Source organism: Typopeltis vanoorti, chromosome 16 (genome assembly GCF_054136105.1).
Source record: "Typopeltis vanoorti isolate ZY-2024b chromosome 16, IOZ_Tvanoo_1.0, whole genome shotgun sequence".
Lineage (NCBI taxonomy): Eukaryota > Metazoa > Arthropoda > Arachnida > Uropygi > Thelyphonidae > Typopeltis > Typopeltis vanoorti.
Window position 1 is genome coordinate 96,941,873 of NC_143564.1, and position 16,185 is coordinate 96,958,057.

Genomic DNA, 16,185 nt, shown 5'->3' on the forward strand with positions numbered 1-16,185 from the left:
CAAACGTGATAATTCCGACACTGCGTTAGATCGCAGTGCATTTGTTTCGTGCAACGATAATTTTCCATAGGATTATTTACCAAAAATATTTCACCCTCACACACCAATAATAAACGTTTCGTATCTCACAGAAATAACATGCGCATGCATGCCATTTACATGTAGCGATACTGCTCAACCAGCAGTGCCGGATTCACTTGTTATGCAGTTTATTTATTTATTCATATGGAGTTTCCAACCTTTTTTCCCCCCCATCCCTATTGGGGCGAGTTGAGACCCCCCTCATGGGAGGTTAGGTATTTATGGCTGTAGATCCGTGTGTTTTCACAGGGCCTGCTTGCGGGATGAAAAATGCCAGATAAACCGGTGGAAAAAAACCTAACTTGGCTACAAGACCAGCTAACTTGACTATGGCTGAGGAAGATCCTCAAATTCCTCACGTCTTCGACGGGAATCGAACCTGGGTCACTCCTTCCCCAGTCATATGGTTGTGAAGCGCATAGCCACTAGGCTAACCACGCGAATGTTACATGCAGTGACAAGTGCAAACGAATATCGGCGAGTCTAGCCGCAGCTGACCAAACATGATAATTCCGACACTGCGTTAGATCGCTATGCATTTGTTTCGTAATCTAAAGCGCAAATCGAACAACTCCAATTCGAGGTGGATGGTTGATGGAGAAATATCAGAGAGTAGTTTATTCAGGAGTAGAATCCAAAAGATGGCCTGTGACTAGTGGTGTGCTTCAGGGTTCTGTTCTTTCTTGGACCATTGCTGTTTAATTTATTCATTAACGATATACGGAAGGGTCTAAGAGGAACTGTTCATTTGTTTGCTGATGATGGAAAGTTGGGTAGGGCAATAGTGAATGCAGAAGATGGCAAAATCTTGCAGGATGGATAGGTTGGAGTTCTGGGCTAAGGAGAATGGATGTCAATTTAATGTGACAAAATGTAAGGTTATGCATTTTGGGGTGAAAATATTTGCAGCAGTATACGTCTGGAACTGTACTCCAGGAGATTGATGAGGCCAGGGACTTGGGAGTGTTGGTGGATAGGGAGGTGAAGTTTTGGGGACACATTGCAAAAGTGGCTAAATCAGCTCATGAAATCACTTGGTTGCTGAAAAATACTTTGACGAGCAGAGACAAGCAAGTTATTCCTCTGTACCAAGCCTTGATAAGACCTCATCTCAATTACTGTGCCCAGATTTGGTCACCTAGGTTCCTTCTTGATGGGGAGGAGGTGGAGAGGATCCAGAGGCGAGTGACCAAGATGATAGCAGGTCTATGGAATGAACCATATGAGAATAGGTTGAAGATTTGTGGGTTGCAGAAATTGGTTGATAGGCGGAAAAGGGTAGATATGATTGAGACATTCAAATTGCTAAAGGGTTTCTATAGGATTAATTCGGAGGATATTTTTGAGATCAGGACTGGTGGTGGGAGAACTAGGGGACACCTATGGAAGCTGGGCAAGAGTGTGGTTAGCAAGGGTTTTAGAGCTGGGTTCTTTACTTTTAGAGTAGTAAATGAGTGGAATAAGTTGCCAGAGTCTGTTGTGGGTGCTATGGCAAGGTATAATAGATACTGTGAGAATGTGAATAGTTGTGTGGACATAATATTTAGGGCCTCCCTCAATGAGTCTAAGGACTCCCTGGAGTCGCCCATAATAATAATAATGATAATTATTATTAGCTATTCAATCAATGTCGAAACATACATGTTAACCTTTAAAATGTTATATTGCATTTATATAATGTAATCATTGTTATTATTTATAAACACAAATTTTAATTTTTTCTTTTTTTTTCCCTTGGGATGCTGCAGTTTCGCAGTGCTTATGTACAAGCCGCCACTGCCTAGAAAACAAACGTTATGCACCTTTTCACTTAATTATCGAATTCGCATACAGCCCTACTATTGAATCATTTGATATCTCTTTCGGAAGGCCTTCTTTCGTCCCATTGGTCTAACATTTACAAGCAAATCTGTAATTCTCAAGTTTATTCCTCATTCATTTAATCTCTTGACTGATCTTTACTAACTCTGCTTTAATCTCTTCAATTCCTTTCTCGGTGCTATTTATGCTGATCGCATTTTCACCACTTGTACATCCGCTCTCTTACCAATCACCGCCAGTTACGCCGGCTGTCTTACGTTATCATCATCATCTTTAATGCACCCAGTGGCGTTGCTAGAGCTTTTGCCGCCCCCTCTCAATACACACCAAAAATACTACAAAACGTCAGAACAACGTATAGGGTAAGGTTTAAAGTGACGTCTGGTGCGAACCCCCCTCCCCCTAGTTACGCCACTGAATGCACCGATCACACCCAAACTCTTTCATCTCTCCTATTAAATCCCCAAGCATACATGTCGCATTCAAGACACCTCACTGTTTCTGAAAATTCTATGTCACTTGTTTTCATCTTTCGTACTCATCTACATCACATGGCCATTTTGCACTCTCAAAAGCTACACACAAAAAACAAAGAATTTAATTAATGCACACCTTTAACTAGACCGAACACCACCTACCGATCACACAACAATCTACAATTAACAGTTTATCGATATCAGCCTACACAATTATAAAAATTTAAACTTATCTTTCCACCACTCTCTCTCTCTCTCTCTCTCTCTCTTCGCCATATAATGGCAGCTCATTTCTCTTATGCAACTGACAAGATACAAGATGACCAAGTCTTAGACATAACAATGTTCTAGAATCTGCAATGGCAGATTTCCTCCCAGTGACCTACGCCTGAATTTATAAAATTCTTCGCACCCATGGCTTATCCTAAATTGAACAAACCGAAGAGCTTAAGTTATTCATCGTGAGAACATCAAAACTATATCAAACTCCACGCAAAAGAATAATTGCTACTCGCACAACATACTACCTCCTCTAAACAAATCGTTCTTTGGAAAAAGACTAAAACTGTATGTAACAACAGTGTCCTGCTGAAATATTTCTACAAAGAGAGCAGTGAATGGTTGCTACACTCATCTAATCTCAGTCGAACTGATAGGCTAATCCCTTTGCGGGAAAACTTTTCTGGTTTGGCGAAGTGGTTAGCATTTTACAAATATATACACTCATGGTAGGCATAGATTTTGTAATTCTCCTTAGGGGGGTATTGCATTTATATAATGTAATCATTGTTATTATTTATAAACACAAAATTTAATTTTTTCGTTTTTATCCGCAGATGAATTTCATGCCCAGTGTGAGACCACCACCCTGCTTATTGGAGGCCTGAGGTAACGTGAAAAATATCTATGGTTGTTCTCTAGAACATAGTTTCTGTTAAAATGCAAATTAAAAATACGAAAAATATATAAAATTGATAACGGATGAAAAAAAAAAAACTTAATCTACTCACATTATTATGTATTATAGGTTTACAACCTATAATACATTATAGGTTGTAAAAAAGTTTTTGGGAAGTCACATAAAGCTGCTTTCCTTAACACTGCTTGCGGAAAGTAGTAAAAATTTATTTTTTTATGCATCAATAGGAAATTCGCACAGATTAGACCATGCTGAGCCACATTATTCATTTTTGACTTCACATTATACAGATTAAAATCGACCCTTCAGAACACACGCAATTTACAGACAAAAGATACTTGTTGTAATGGTGGTGTCCGCGCGGTTAGCCTAGTGGCTTTGCGCTTCGCAACCATATGCCTGGGGAAGGAGTGTCCTAGGTTCGATTCCCGTCCACGACGTGAGGAGCTAAGGATCATCCTCAGCCATAGCCAAGTTAGCCGGTCTTGGGCGTGGGAAGCAGGGTTTTTTCCGCCAGTTTATCTGGGGTTTTTCATCCCGCAAGCAGGCAAACCGGCCCCGTGAACACACAGGTTACAGTCATAAATACTTACGGCAAGGAAGGCAACGGGAAACCACCTTGCTCATAATCATCTCTCCCTAGAATGGTAGCATATAGCTACCCTCCCCCGGCCGTATGGCAGATGGGAACCAGAAGTAATGGTGGTGGGCGGTAGATGGCGTTGATGTACTTGATTGGTAGTAGAGGTTCGGTAGTGGTGGAGACGGTGAATTGTACACTAGGTGTCCTCCCGCGATGAGTCTTCGGACTCCTTGGGGGTGTCACGAATAATAATAATTATTTAATCTGCAGTTAATTCATTTGCGCCTATATTCCAATTTTAAATTATACTAGGGAAGTTCATCATGCATGATAAAATTTTTATATGAAAAATTCGCATGAAAATTTTATTTAGTGTTTTATTTTATTTCATATTTCTTATTTCATTTTTTATTTTATTTCATGAGATGAAGAACTCATCTGATGTGAAGTTATTCATTGTTCTTTCATTTTAAATGTCACTGAAATACGGCATACTAGCGAAACATTAATACAAAATATAAGGGAAAAATTTATTCTCACACTTGCATATCAGGAAAAAACGAGGTCCTTAGTGCTAGCAGATTCTTAGTTTTCTGTCTCAGTCCAATGATCTGTGCATAATGTCCTGGCAGACCTAAATATCTCGCCAGATCGTTTAATTTGCTTCGATATGAACTGTTTAGTTCACCTTCAGCAAGTCTTTCATCATTTGTATTGACATAACATTCAGAATCAGATGGAACAGTGGGGAACATTATAAAACTCAACATGTCATTATTGGTTTAGACGTGTTGCTTAGTGAGATTTTATTGGTCTATGGCAGTGTTTCTCAACCAGTGGTCTGCAGGCAGACTTAAATTAATTATATAAATATATATTTTTATTTATCCAAACAAAACAAATTAAAATTGATTCGTGTGTAGAGCCTTAAGTCCTGTGAGGACATCATGTTGGAGACTTAATGGATTTTTTACAACACTCAGAAAGGATTAAAACAGAATTTAATACTTCCTATATTTCGTCCTAGTCACTAGGACATCTAGGGATTACAAAAACAACTCATGTAACATTAACACAAATATCATACAATACTAAGCCCAACCATGTGGGTGACACTAAAGTCCTATCTAGGTGGAGCGCCCCCTGAGGGCGGTTATAGGTGGCCTGGAATATAAGGTGGGACCTCTGGTGATGAATGTTTCCCAAATCCTCGGAAGCTTAAGGCAACCGTATTTATTAAGATTTGATTGGTTTCTGAGCGCTGCTGCTGCTGCTGCTTCTAAGAATAGTCTCTCTTTCTTGAATTTGCTGTGGTGGAGCATGGTGGTTTTCTTCCATGATACCCTGTGGGTGGTGTCCAAGACATGGTCAGCCAAGCCTGACCATGTCTTGGACAGCTTACAGGAACAGGGTACTTTATAAACTCCAGGCAGAGAGAGAGGAGGGAGCTGATCTTTCATAGAACGGATAAGGGTAGCAAGTTTGCAGTGGGGCTTATATGCTGTGTGTAGGTTGTACTTTTTTAGAATCTTGGCTATTTTTTCGGTTGTGCCACGGATGTAGGGTATGGTGATGGCATTTTTAAAATCTTGTTGACGAGAAGGACGGGGAATTGGGGAGGAACTGATTATTTTTTTTGATACTGTGATCGCTGTAGGAAGGAATTCTTGACTTGTGAGACATTGCTTCAAGCAGCTGAGCAGTAAGACATAATCACAGTCGGGTCGTCAACAGCTAACGCTGGGCCTGGGGGAAAAGCACTTACTGGACCCTCTGAAGTAGAAAAAAATAAAGAAAAAACTTTCTCTGGGCCCTTAAAATTGGGGTCTCAAGGAATCCTACCCTTACATACAACCTTGAATCTGGGCTAATCACAGTCATGCAGTCCTGAACAACATACTGTAAAAGGTGAGGTTGAGTTTGCTGCAGATCTCCCTCGTAAATTATTTTGAAAACTGCCTCAACAGAAGAATATGAATGCAAGTAGGGTACATAAAACTACATGCCTCTTGAATTCAATAGAATACTGAACACTTTTACTATCTATTATGAATCGTACTTGCGCGTATATAAGATTGTATTTCACTATTTTCTTGTTATTACAATAAACATTAAGAAATGAAATGGGTTGCATTGTAAAACTAACACCAAGTAATGGCCTAAACCGATTGCGAAGATATAGGTTGATTAACCCTTCACCCACAGGACTTGCAGCAGAAAAGTGAATCTGAAATGTCCTTTCTATTCCTGGACTTACATCCTTGTAGTTTGGTCAGGGAAAGAAGACAAACTTCTCCATAGTTTTTTAGTTCATGCTATATTGTCAAAACAGTAAAACAAAGAGATTTCTTGGTACCCTAATTCCATTTTCTTCATTCTTCAGTATATGCCAAACTTAATGTTATGCATATAATTTTTTTCTAAATATTTAATAATAATAATAATAATAATAATAATAATAATAATTCATTTTATTATTATTATTATTAAGAGAGACCTCCAGGGAGTCAGAGACTCATCGAAGGAGGCCACCTACTACACACACACACACACACACACACACACACACACACACACACACACACACACACACACACACACACACACACACACACACACACACACAGCTATCATACTTATTCTTGAATTCATTCACACTGCTTGCACTCACAGCATCCAATGGCAATCCATTCCAATCACGCAGCCACCCTTTGAGAGAAAAATTTAGCCCTCACACCCTTCTTGGCGGCCTTCATTCTCAGCTTCCAAGGATGCCCTCTTGTCCTTTCCCCACCCTCCATAAATTGAAAAAGTCCATCACTTGAAATCCTGTATGACCCTTCCAGAAGTTTGTTAGTCTCAATCATATCACCGCTCTTTCTCCTATTTACTAGTGTCTGCAGTCTACAAATTCTCAATCTGTCTTTTTAATCAGTATTCCAGAATCATTTTTCCTGATATCATTTTTAACACTCTCCTTTGTACTCCAATATATCAGAATCACAACGGAAACCAGGAGACCAGACCTGGGCACAATAGTCCAAGTGAGGTCTTATCAAGGCCTTGTAAAGAGGCAAAATAACATACTTATCTTTACCTTATCTTATCTTTATCCTTATTTATTCCCTTAAGAGAGTAGGCAGGGTCCTTTAAAACTTTTGGAATTCCCTCAGCAGCTAACTCCTATCTTTAGCAACCAATGGCAACTGAGCTCATGGCTACCGATGATACTAAAGCACTGAGAAAGTGGCGGACAGCTATCTCCATTTCATAATGCTAACTTCTAACTGATATATATTTGTGTAACACTTTCTGAATAGAGAAGGTAAAAGATACGGATTGAGGATGAATATAGAAAAGACAAAAACAATAGTTTTTGGTGAAAAGGAGATTAGAAAAATGATTATTGTAAAGGGAAAGAAACTTGAGAATGTGGAATAGTTTTACCTATCGTGAAAGTTGTATAACACGTGATCTAAACTCTAAAAATGAAATTAAAATATTGCAAAGGCTTTTAAAAAAATCAAAAAAAAATCAACTAACGCCTTTTTATTCCCGTATATACGGGAGTAGGCGAGGCCATTTAGCCCTATCTAACTTTTGGAGACCGAGTGGGCAGTTCAATCTCCACTGGTACCCAATCAGAGACAGATGGCCCAAGGCTATCACTAATTAAGCGGTACGCAGTGAAGAGAGACGGCTCAAATGTGCCGCCATCTCGTGGTCTTTAACCCTAACACAATATATTTAATGTCTGAAATAATGTGGGTTCTACGGTCGATTTTCTTGAGTTTACAGGACGAAAAACCCGAGTTTTCGGGAGGAAAAACCTGCTTGCCCGTGCCAGAGATCGACTAACTCGGGAACCGGTCGAAAAAAGGCTTAGAAAAATTTCCTCTAGTCAACGCTAAAATCCATGTACAAAATTTGGAAGAGTAGAAATATCACCTTAAAAAAATCAAACTAAGCATTCTTGAGACATGTATCTTTAGTAGTACGTTATATGGTTAAAACTTGGATAGTGAAAAGGAATCGGAGAGAAGAATACTGGCTTTTGAAAGAACGTGTTGTCGTAAAATTCTACGAATTGGATGGACTCAGAAGATAAGAAGTGAACAGAAGGAACTAAAAGAGACTGTTTCAAAAAGTCATACAAAGAAAATTAAAACCCTTTGCACATATTTGTAGAATGTGAAGTGACAGAAAGTTAAAGTCATTGGTGTTTGGCCTGATGAGTGGAACAAATGTCAGAAGTCATTTACCCTCATCGTGAGTCGGCCGACGATATTAAAGACTGCTGTGGGGAGCTCTTCAGGAATTAAGTGATGCTGCAATGAACAAACGTCACTGGGACAATATAGTCAACATGGCATTAGACACCTAAGGACTTTGCTCCCATGGTTCGTGATGATGACGATTATGAACACTGTCTAAAATACCATTAGATCACTGTAGATTTTCATGATTTCTGCGATTAAACATCCACGTTTCCAGGAGAGTGAAATTTTTGCCTCTGTTGAAATGGACTACCTCGGTAATTTGCTAGAAAAATTCCTAAAAAAATCAGCTAACGCCTCTTTATTCCCGTATAGGGAGTAGGCGAGGCCGTTTTAGCCCTATCCAACTTTTTTTGAGACTGAGTGGGGCAGTTCAGTCTCCACTGATACCCAATTAGAGATAGCTGGCGCAAGGCTGTCACTAATTGAGCGGCACGCTGTGAAGAGATGGCACAACAAGTGCCGCCATCTCGTGGTCCCGAACCCTAACACAATATATTTAATGTCTGAAATAGTGTGGGTTCTACGGTCGATTTTCTTGATTTTACAGGACGAAAAACCCGAGTTTCCCGGAGTAAAAAACCGCTCGCCCGTGCAAGAGATCAACTAATTCGGGAACAAGTCGAAAAACGGCTTAGAAAAATTTCCTCTACTCGCCAACTAGATTTGAAACCAAGTCTTCCTTCCTTCAAACAAGTGCTGTGGTCTGCAAATGCCACATCCCCTGAGCTACACAGTCTCTCAAAAAATTCCTCTAGTCAGCAAATATAATCCTACCTATAATGGTCTTTAATCGGGAGATTTAATATTACAGAAGTAGAACTGTTCCAAAGACCTGGAAACCGTTCCAAAGATATATATGATTAAATATCCTTTCTAATTTAACATGATTAGATATCCATTGTCGTATTATATTGGTGGAATTAGGCTAGAAGAAACTGATAAGGCTAGGAATCTTGGAGTGTTAATAAGTTGAAGGAAGTTGAAGTTTAGAGGCCATGTGGCAAAGATTGCAAATACAACTCAAAAGATAATTGTAATGCTGAAACGAACGTTCACATGTAAAGATAAGGATGTTATTTTTCCCCTTTACAGGGCCTTGATAAGACTTCACTTGGAATATTGTGCCCAGGTCTGGTCTCCTGGTTTCCATTGTGATTCTGATATATTGGAGAGAGTACAAAGGAGAGTGTTAAAAATGATATCAGGATTATGGAATACTGATTATGAAGACCGATTGAGAATTTGTAGACTACAGACACTAGTAAATAGGAGAAAGAGTGTTGATATGATTGAGACTTACAAACTTCTGAAAGGGTCATACAGGATTTCAAGTGATGGAATTTTTCAATTTATGGAGGATGGGGAAAGGATAAGAGGGCATCCTTGGAAGCTGAGAATGAAGGCCGCCAAGAAGGGTGTGAGGACTAAATTTTTCTCTCAAAGGGTGGCTGCGTGATTGGAATGGATTACCATTGGTTGTTGCGAATGCAAGCAGTGTGAATGAATTAGAATAAGTATGATAGCTGTGTATGTGTAGTATGTGGCCTCCCTCGATGAGTCTCTGACTGGAGGTCTCTTTTAATAATAATAATAATAATAATAATAATAATAATAATAATAATAATAATATATATCAGGAGCGGATATCCCAGCTGTGCAGTGCACACCCATCAATATCACTGATATATTTTTTCATTCATTCCTGTTAAAGACTCTCCTAATTGATTCCTGGCTTCGCATAATTCCTAGAATTATGCACAGTATACTGATGCTTCATGCAGAGGACACTTTTCGATGCTTAAACATTGCTATGTATTATATGCGAATGTCATTGCATCACATTCGGTTAATAGACGGGTGTGCGATGACAAATCTGAACACCTTTCAGCTCTTTGAACAGACGTACAGATGTCGCAGCGGGTCAAATTCTTAGCGTAGCAGTGGTTTTAAACCACCCAGAACGTGAGGCAGCGGTATGCGCTGAGACAATAGTACCCAGAAATCAGTGGCTGTTATTGGTTATTGGGTCAACCAATCGACTTGAACGTTGTCATGAGTTGCAGTTTGGTTTTCTAAGATTAATCTGTTTTGTATGCATGAAGTGTGAACTGACGTGTTTAGGACACCAATATAGACAAGTTTTAATATATAATTTTCTATAAATAATTTATAACTTTTCTTGCCCAAAATTACAATGGAAAACAGTGTTGAGGATCTACTGAATATCCCGTTTTCTGCAAGAGCTTTTGCGGTTTGTATGATTGTAGTCGAAGGAAGTATGCCTCGTCCTCCTCTTCCAAATGTATTAGTAATATATTTACATCTTTGAGTAATTCGGTTTCATGAAAATTCATCGAAAAAAAAAAGAGTTAATGAACAAAGTTCGATGAATTTTGTCGATAGAGAATTCATCGAACGACAATTCGTCGAAAATGCAATTCATCGAAAAAACAATTCACCAAAAACTTAAAATTTCATTAAATTGATCCTACCAAAGCGGAATTGCTAATATCATTTCAAAACCTTTTTTTTTTTTTTTTGAAAATGTTATTATAAAAGTGATCCATTTAGAACAAAAACTGAACCGTGCAGACAGCTTCTTGTAACAACTTCTACTAATTCCGTTAAGTCAGAGAGTTATGGTAATACATAATTTGGACATGTGATTTCTTTGTTGCCCCGAATATAGCTGAACTGAAAACTGGAAGGGTTAGACATTTTCTTGTAAAGTTTGAAATAGCGAATCTGAGTAAAATTCATCCCATAATGATTGCTGTATTGAAGTCGCATATCATTACTAGTAAAAATAATAATATTGGAGCCTGCGTAGGCTGGGCTTTTCCTCCCGGAAACAGGCAAATCAGTCCCATGAACAGACATGAAACAGATATCGGACAAGAAAGACAATAAGAAACCATATTGTTCTATAATTATTCCCTATTAAAGTAGCATTGCTATCTCACTCTGCACATTTTCGATGAACTCTCCGGATACCGACTAATGCAAATATAAACCAAATAAGCATTCTTCTTCGTTGTTGTTTTCTGATATATCTTAAAACATACACATTGTTTCCCACTCTATACAGATTTAATTTTTAGAGTGCATAGCACTCTAAAAACTTTCATACATAGATAAAAATGCAATCATAGAGTCAAATTGACGTGAATTTTGTATATATACGAAGGAAGTCCAGGGCAGTACATACTCGCGTTGATTGTGGAGCTTTGACCCCAAGAAGTCTACCAGTAAAATTCCTTGTCTGTCCCAAAACACAGCGCACATGATTTTCCACTTGGAAACCCGCTCCGTTCATCATCGTGCACACCTGTCCTTCTTTCATTAAAAAGTTTTACCCATCTTCGTACTATTGAATCACTCATTGTATGTTCTCCATAAACGTCAATAATTTGTGGATGAATTTCAGCTGCTTTAATGTTCCTCGCATTTAAGAAACAGATAACTGACCTAATTTCACATGCTGCGGGCGATTTCGATTTTCTTAGACATTGACGTAAATATAAATATAAATACACACCAAGAAGCGTACGCATTTCGAGAAAGTCTGAAAATGGCACCAACGCCTTGCTAAGGAATCAACGAACTCAGCACGCATGCGCACTATTGCCATCGCAGCGCTGCAGTGAAAATATTAACAAACGGAACTTACTTTCTGGACGTCCCTCGTATATACCAAGAAATTTTATAAACTTGGTTTTAATCCTTTTTTCCCAAGTAAGTAAACAAGCAAGTAACCTCAGTTTACGCCTGAAGTATTTTCAGGTCTGAGGCAACTCGTGGTAAAGGTGGAATTAGCTCTGACACTTGTCTAAGTGATCCCATAATACAAAGCTACGGACATATATAATGCTATGTATTATGGGAAGGGTTACTTCAGGCGCAAACAGCTTACTTGCTTGTTTGCTTGCTTGGGAAAAAAGAATTAAAACCAATTATAAAATTACTTGGTATCTTTAACGTATAGTACACCCAAGGTAAAAAAACTTTCTACTTTCTACACACACACACACACACACACACACACACACACACACACACACACACACACACACACACACACACACACACACACACACACACACACACGCACACACACAATAATCAACAGAATAATCAACACAATATTATTTAAAATAATCAATAAAATAATAAAACAAAATATATCTATTAATTAATTTTAAAGAGTTTAGATTTTTGCAGTCCCTAGGCATTCATTATCATAGTTGCTTAGTGAGTTGAATACGATAATAAGAAATTGATTATGTTCTGATTAATTTACAATTCCGTTCCATATAAACCAGTTACATATAGTTTCTTTATGTAAAAAATTCTGTTTTTTTTTTAAAAAAGAAGGATATTTCCTTAGTAAAAACAAGGAAGAATCTCTTACCTGCCAAGGAAATTCTCCATAGAGGGCATCTCGTCCTCCTACAATTCTATCACCCACATAATACGTTTTACTTACACCACAGCCTGATACTTGTAATTTCACTTGACTTCCAGGTAGTGCTGAATGAACTAGAATACCTGTTAGTTAAAATATTATGTTATGATCTTAGCTTGAAATTCAATGAAATTATTATTAGTATAATTAACATTCGTTTCAAAAACAGAGCATTCCTTTAACAAAATTGGCATGAAATATCGCTATCCATTTCGGCATTTGATGGGGCTAATGATTTATTCACATGGAATTCACGGGATTTGTTTAATCGTCATCATTTCCGATTTTGTTTTCCACTGAGATGTTCAGAATGTACTCTGCACTTCATTGTTTAATCTTAATAAGATGCTTGAATTACTACAGAGTAACACTTGCTCAATTCTTGAGAGACATCCCACTCGTGAACTTCAAAATCGTACCAACAATTTATTAAAAACAACTTCTGAACTGTCTAGAAACATTCGCCTTTCTCTTCGCTCTCTCCATCCGCTCATGCCACGCATATATGGAGTTCCCAAGATCCACAAGGAAAATACCCCACTTCGTTCCATTGTTGAAGGCATTGATTCACCCACATACAACTTTTCAAAATATCTCGCAAAAATACCTTAAATGTTTTTCTGGCAAGTCTTCGTCTTGTCTTCGTCTTTTATTAACAACTCTGCGGATTTTGTATCATACATTAAAGACATTACTGTTCAAGAGAATGGCATCATGGCTAGCTTTCACATAGTATCCTTGTTTACAAATGTTCCTACAGACTAAGTCCTGACACTACTCAAAGATAAGTTATCTAAAAAAATGTTAGCCTTACTTACTCATTGCATCAAGTCTGGATACTTTAGATTTCAGGACACCATCTACAAGCAAAATCATGGTCTAGCAATGGATAATCCTTTATCTCCTGTACTTGCCAACATTTATCTGGAAGATTTTGAAGTTAATGCTATATCTTCCTCTTCCTTAGCACCTAGAATTTAGAAACGATATGTGGGCGACATTTTCCTCATTTGGAGCTATGGACACGATTCTCTCCTGGGTTTCCTTGAACATCCCAATAGTCAACACCCGAATATCCAATTCACGGCTGAGTTTGAAACTAATGGTTCCCTGCCTTTCCTGGACATGAAACTGACCCGTTCTTCTGAAAAACTTAAAATTTCGATGTACAGAAAACCTACACACACCAATAGATATCTCCATAGTCAGTCCCATCATTTCCCTCCTCAGAAACTTGGAATTATTTCTACTTTAGGACATAGAGCTCGCTCTCTTCTTGACAACCCAGATGAACTTCATAAAGAGATCAATTTTCTTAGATCTACTCTCAGACTGAATGGTTATTCTCAAAAAATTACTCAAAAATACCTTTTTAATCCTCCTAGTCGCCATGCTGAAGAAATGAATAATGTTAAAGGCAATATATCTATACCATACATAAGCTCAGTCTCTCAAAAATTAGCCAAGGTTCTCAAAAAATATAACATTAGAACTTTATTCACTCTGCTTCCTAAGATCCGCTCTTTGGTGAGCCGTCCAAAGCCTAGCCATCACAATCTAAAATATCCTAGTTATACAAGATATCGTGGGACTGCGACATTCCTTACTTTGGCCAGACGGATAAGTCTATTGAATTGCGTATGAAGGAGCACAGGTGGGATATCACTTACAAGAGAACACGTGCCAGTGCTTTATACAGCCATATCCTTTTTTCTGCCGATTCCGATAATAAAAACCATAGTCATACAATCCTTTGGGATACATCTAACAACATTTTCCGTTGCCATGACGAATTGAAGAGAAAAATTGTTGAATCTAGAGAAATCATCCTCAACCCTAATAATAATTTAAGCTACAACCTCCCAGACTGTCATTCTGCTGTGATCACATATTGGCACTCACGAGATGCTATACGCACGCACTCACCCAACAATGTGGCCAACGAAAGAACAGCTTTGAATACGTTACTTTGAATACGTATACAACATTTTCACGTTAAATATGTATAGTGACTTTCCTGCGCTGTTCACAGTTTTTATCTTCAATATTTAATGTTTTTTCTTATGTTATATGAAAACACCTGAAGAAGGCTGTAAAAAGCCGAAACTAGTCCTGTGATACCATTAAACCTTTTTCCTTTACTCTCGGTTTATGTCATTCAATTCTTTAAAAAAATGTGTGTGTGTGTGTGTGTGTGTGTGTGTGTGTGTGTGTGTGTGTGTGTGTGTGTGTGTGTGTGTGTGTGTGTGTGTGTGTGTGTGTGTGTGTGTGTGTGTGTGTGTGCGCGCGTGCGTGTAAAATTGTGCCCTCGATAGATTCAATAGTCACGCAATATTGAGTCTCCATAAGCTCGATCGTTAAAGACAGTACTTTAGTTGGAAAAACCTGGATTCCAATCTAGTCTAGGATACAAAGTATCTTTATAAGAGCTTTCTAACTAAAGTGAGTGTTAGCGTTTTATATAGAGATGGAAGGATTTTCCCACAGAAAAGTAGGTTCTTACATATCGAAAAAAAAAAAAAAATGGAAGAGAGAATACACGTAATTTGCACACAAAATTGCATTACAATTGACTGATATCAATATATTAATTTAATAAGATGTTGCAATGTCTTAGCTATTGCAGGGTCTCAGGACCCGTTGTATCACGGAATAAATAAATAATGCAAGACGGGCCTTAAGTCGAATGGACCTAATTGAACCCCATTATGTGTGGTGAAGCAAGACCTTTACATGATAAAATTCTGAAGCCGAATAGAAAGCAGGGGGAAATCTATAATTAGGCTCTTTTTTCTGTAAGTAATAAATATATTATTTTCATTTTAGTACTATTTAATAGCAAATATTCCAGATACCTAATTATCTTAAATTAGGGGTCCCACCAAAATGATCCCAACTGGGCTCTGCATTTGCTACTGCCTTGTCTGAAATGACATGCTTTCTGCCCATATTCCCACACGTGATATTTTAATCCGCAGGAAGCACATAACATTAAGTGGTTAGTGATGTATGTGATACATCCTGATGACATGGCCAACCTACTTAAGTGTATTATTATTATTATTATCTTTTTGCCACATTACGGCAGCAAAGCACGTCACTTAAAGAAAGATGAAATCATTTCGGGAAAGAGTTACCATCTATACATCAATTCGGTAGCTCAAAAAGATGCAGTGCCCTGTTTACAATCCAGAAACATTCCTTATTGCATTTAAACTCTCTGTTTAGGGTCATGAGACCCACTGAAACGGTGTGATGTGGACGAAAATCTTGCCAAAAGAAAATTATATACAATTCATAGGTGTTTTCCCATGTTGTTTAAAATTCAGTGGAAGTATTAGAATAAGGTCGAATAAATATTATATTGAATTAGAAAAATACAATTATATGAAATTGAAAACTCGTCATTTTTTTACTTACCTGAAGTAAGGAATGGAAATATAGCGAAGATAGTAAGAAAATGCATAATGACTTGTTTTATGAAGTTGATAAAAGAAACACTCGAATCAAAAAACGCTGTTCATTTATACTGTATATTTCGTGGGAAAAAAAGTAATAAA

General features: G+C 37.9%; 1 protein-coding gene across 4 annotated transcripts in view; it reads right to left on the reverse strand.

Annotated features, from left to right (window-relative positions):
• LOC150098205 (trypsin-1-like) overlaps window positions 1-16,185 on the reverse strand; it is a 103,777-nt gene extending 87,592 nt beyond the window's left edge. For all 4 annotated transcript variants that reach the window (XM_090406045.1, XM_090406047.1, XM_090406046.1 and 1 more), the window contains exons 1-2: window positions 16,046-16,185; window positions 12,572-12,708 (exon numbers count right to left, since the gene is read on the reverse strand). In XM_090406045.1, coding sequence (XP_090262171.1) covers window positions 12,572-12,708; window positions 16,046-16,091 — 183 coding nt within the window. In that variant the 5' untranslated portion in view covers window positions 16,092-16,185. The remainder of the gene's footprint in view (window positions 1-12,571; window positions 12,709-16,045) is intronic.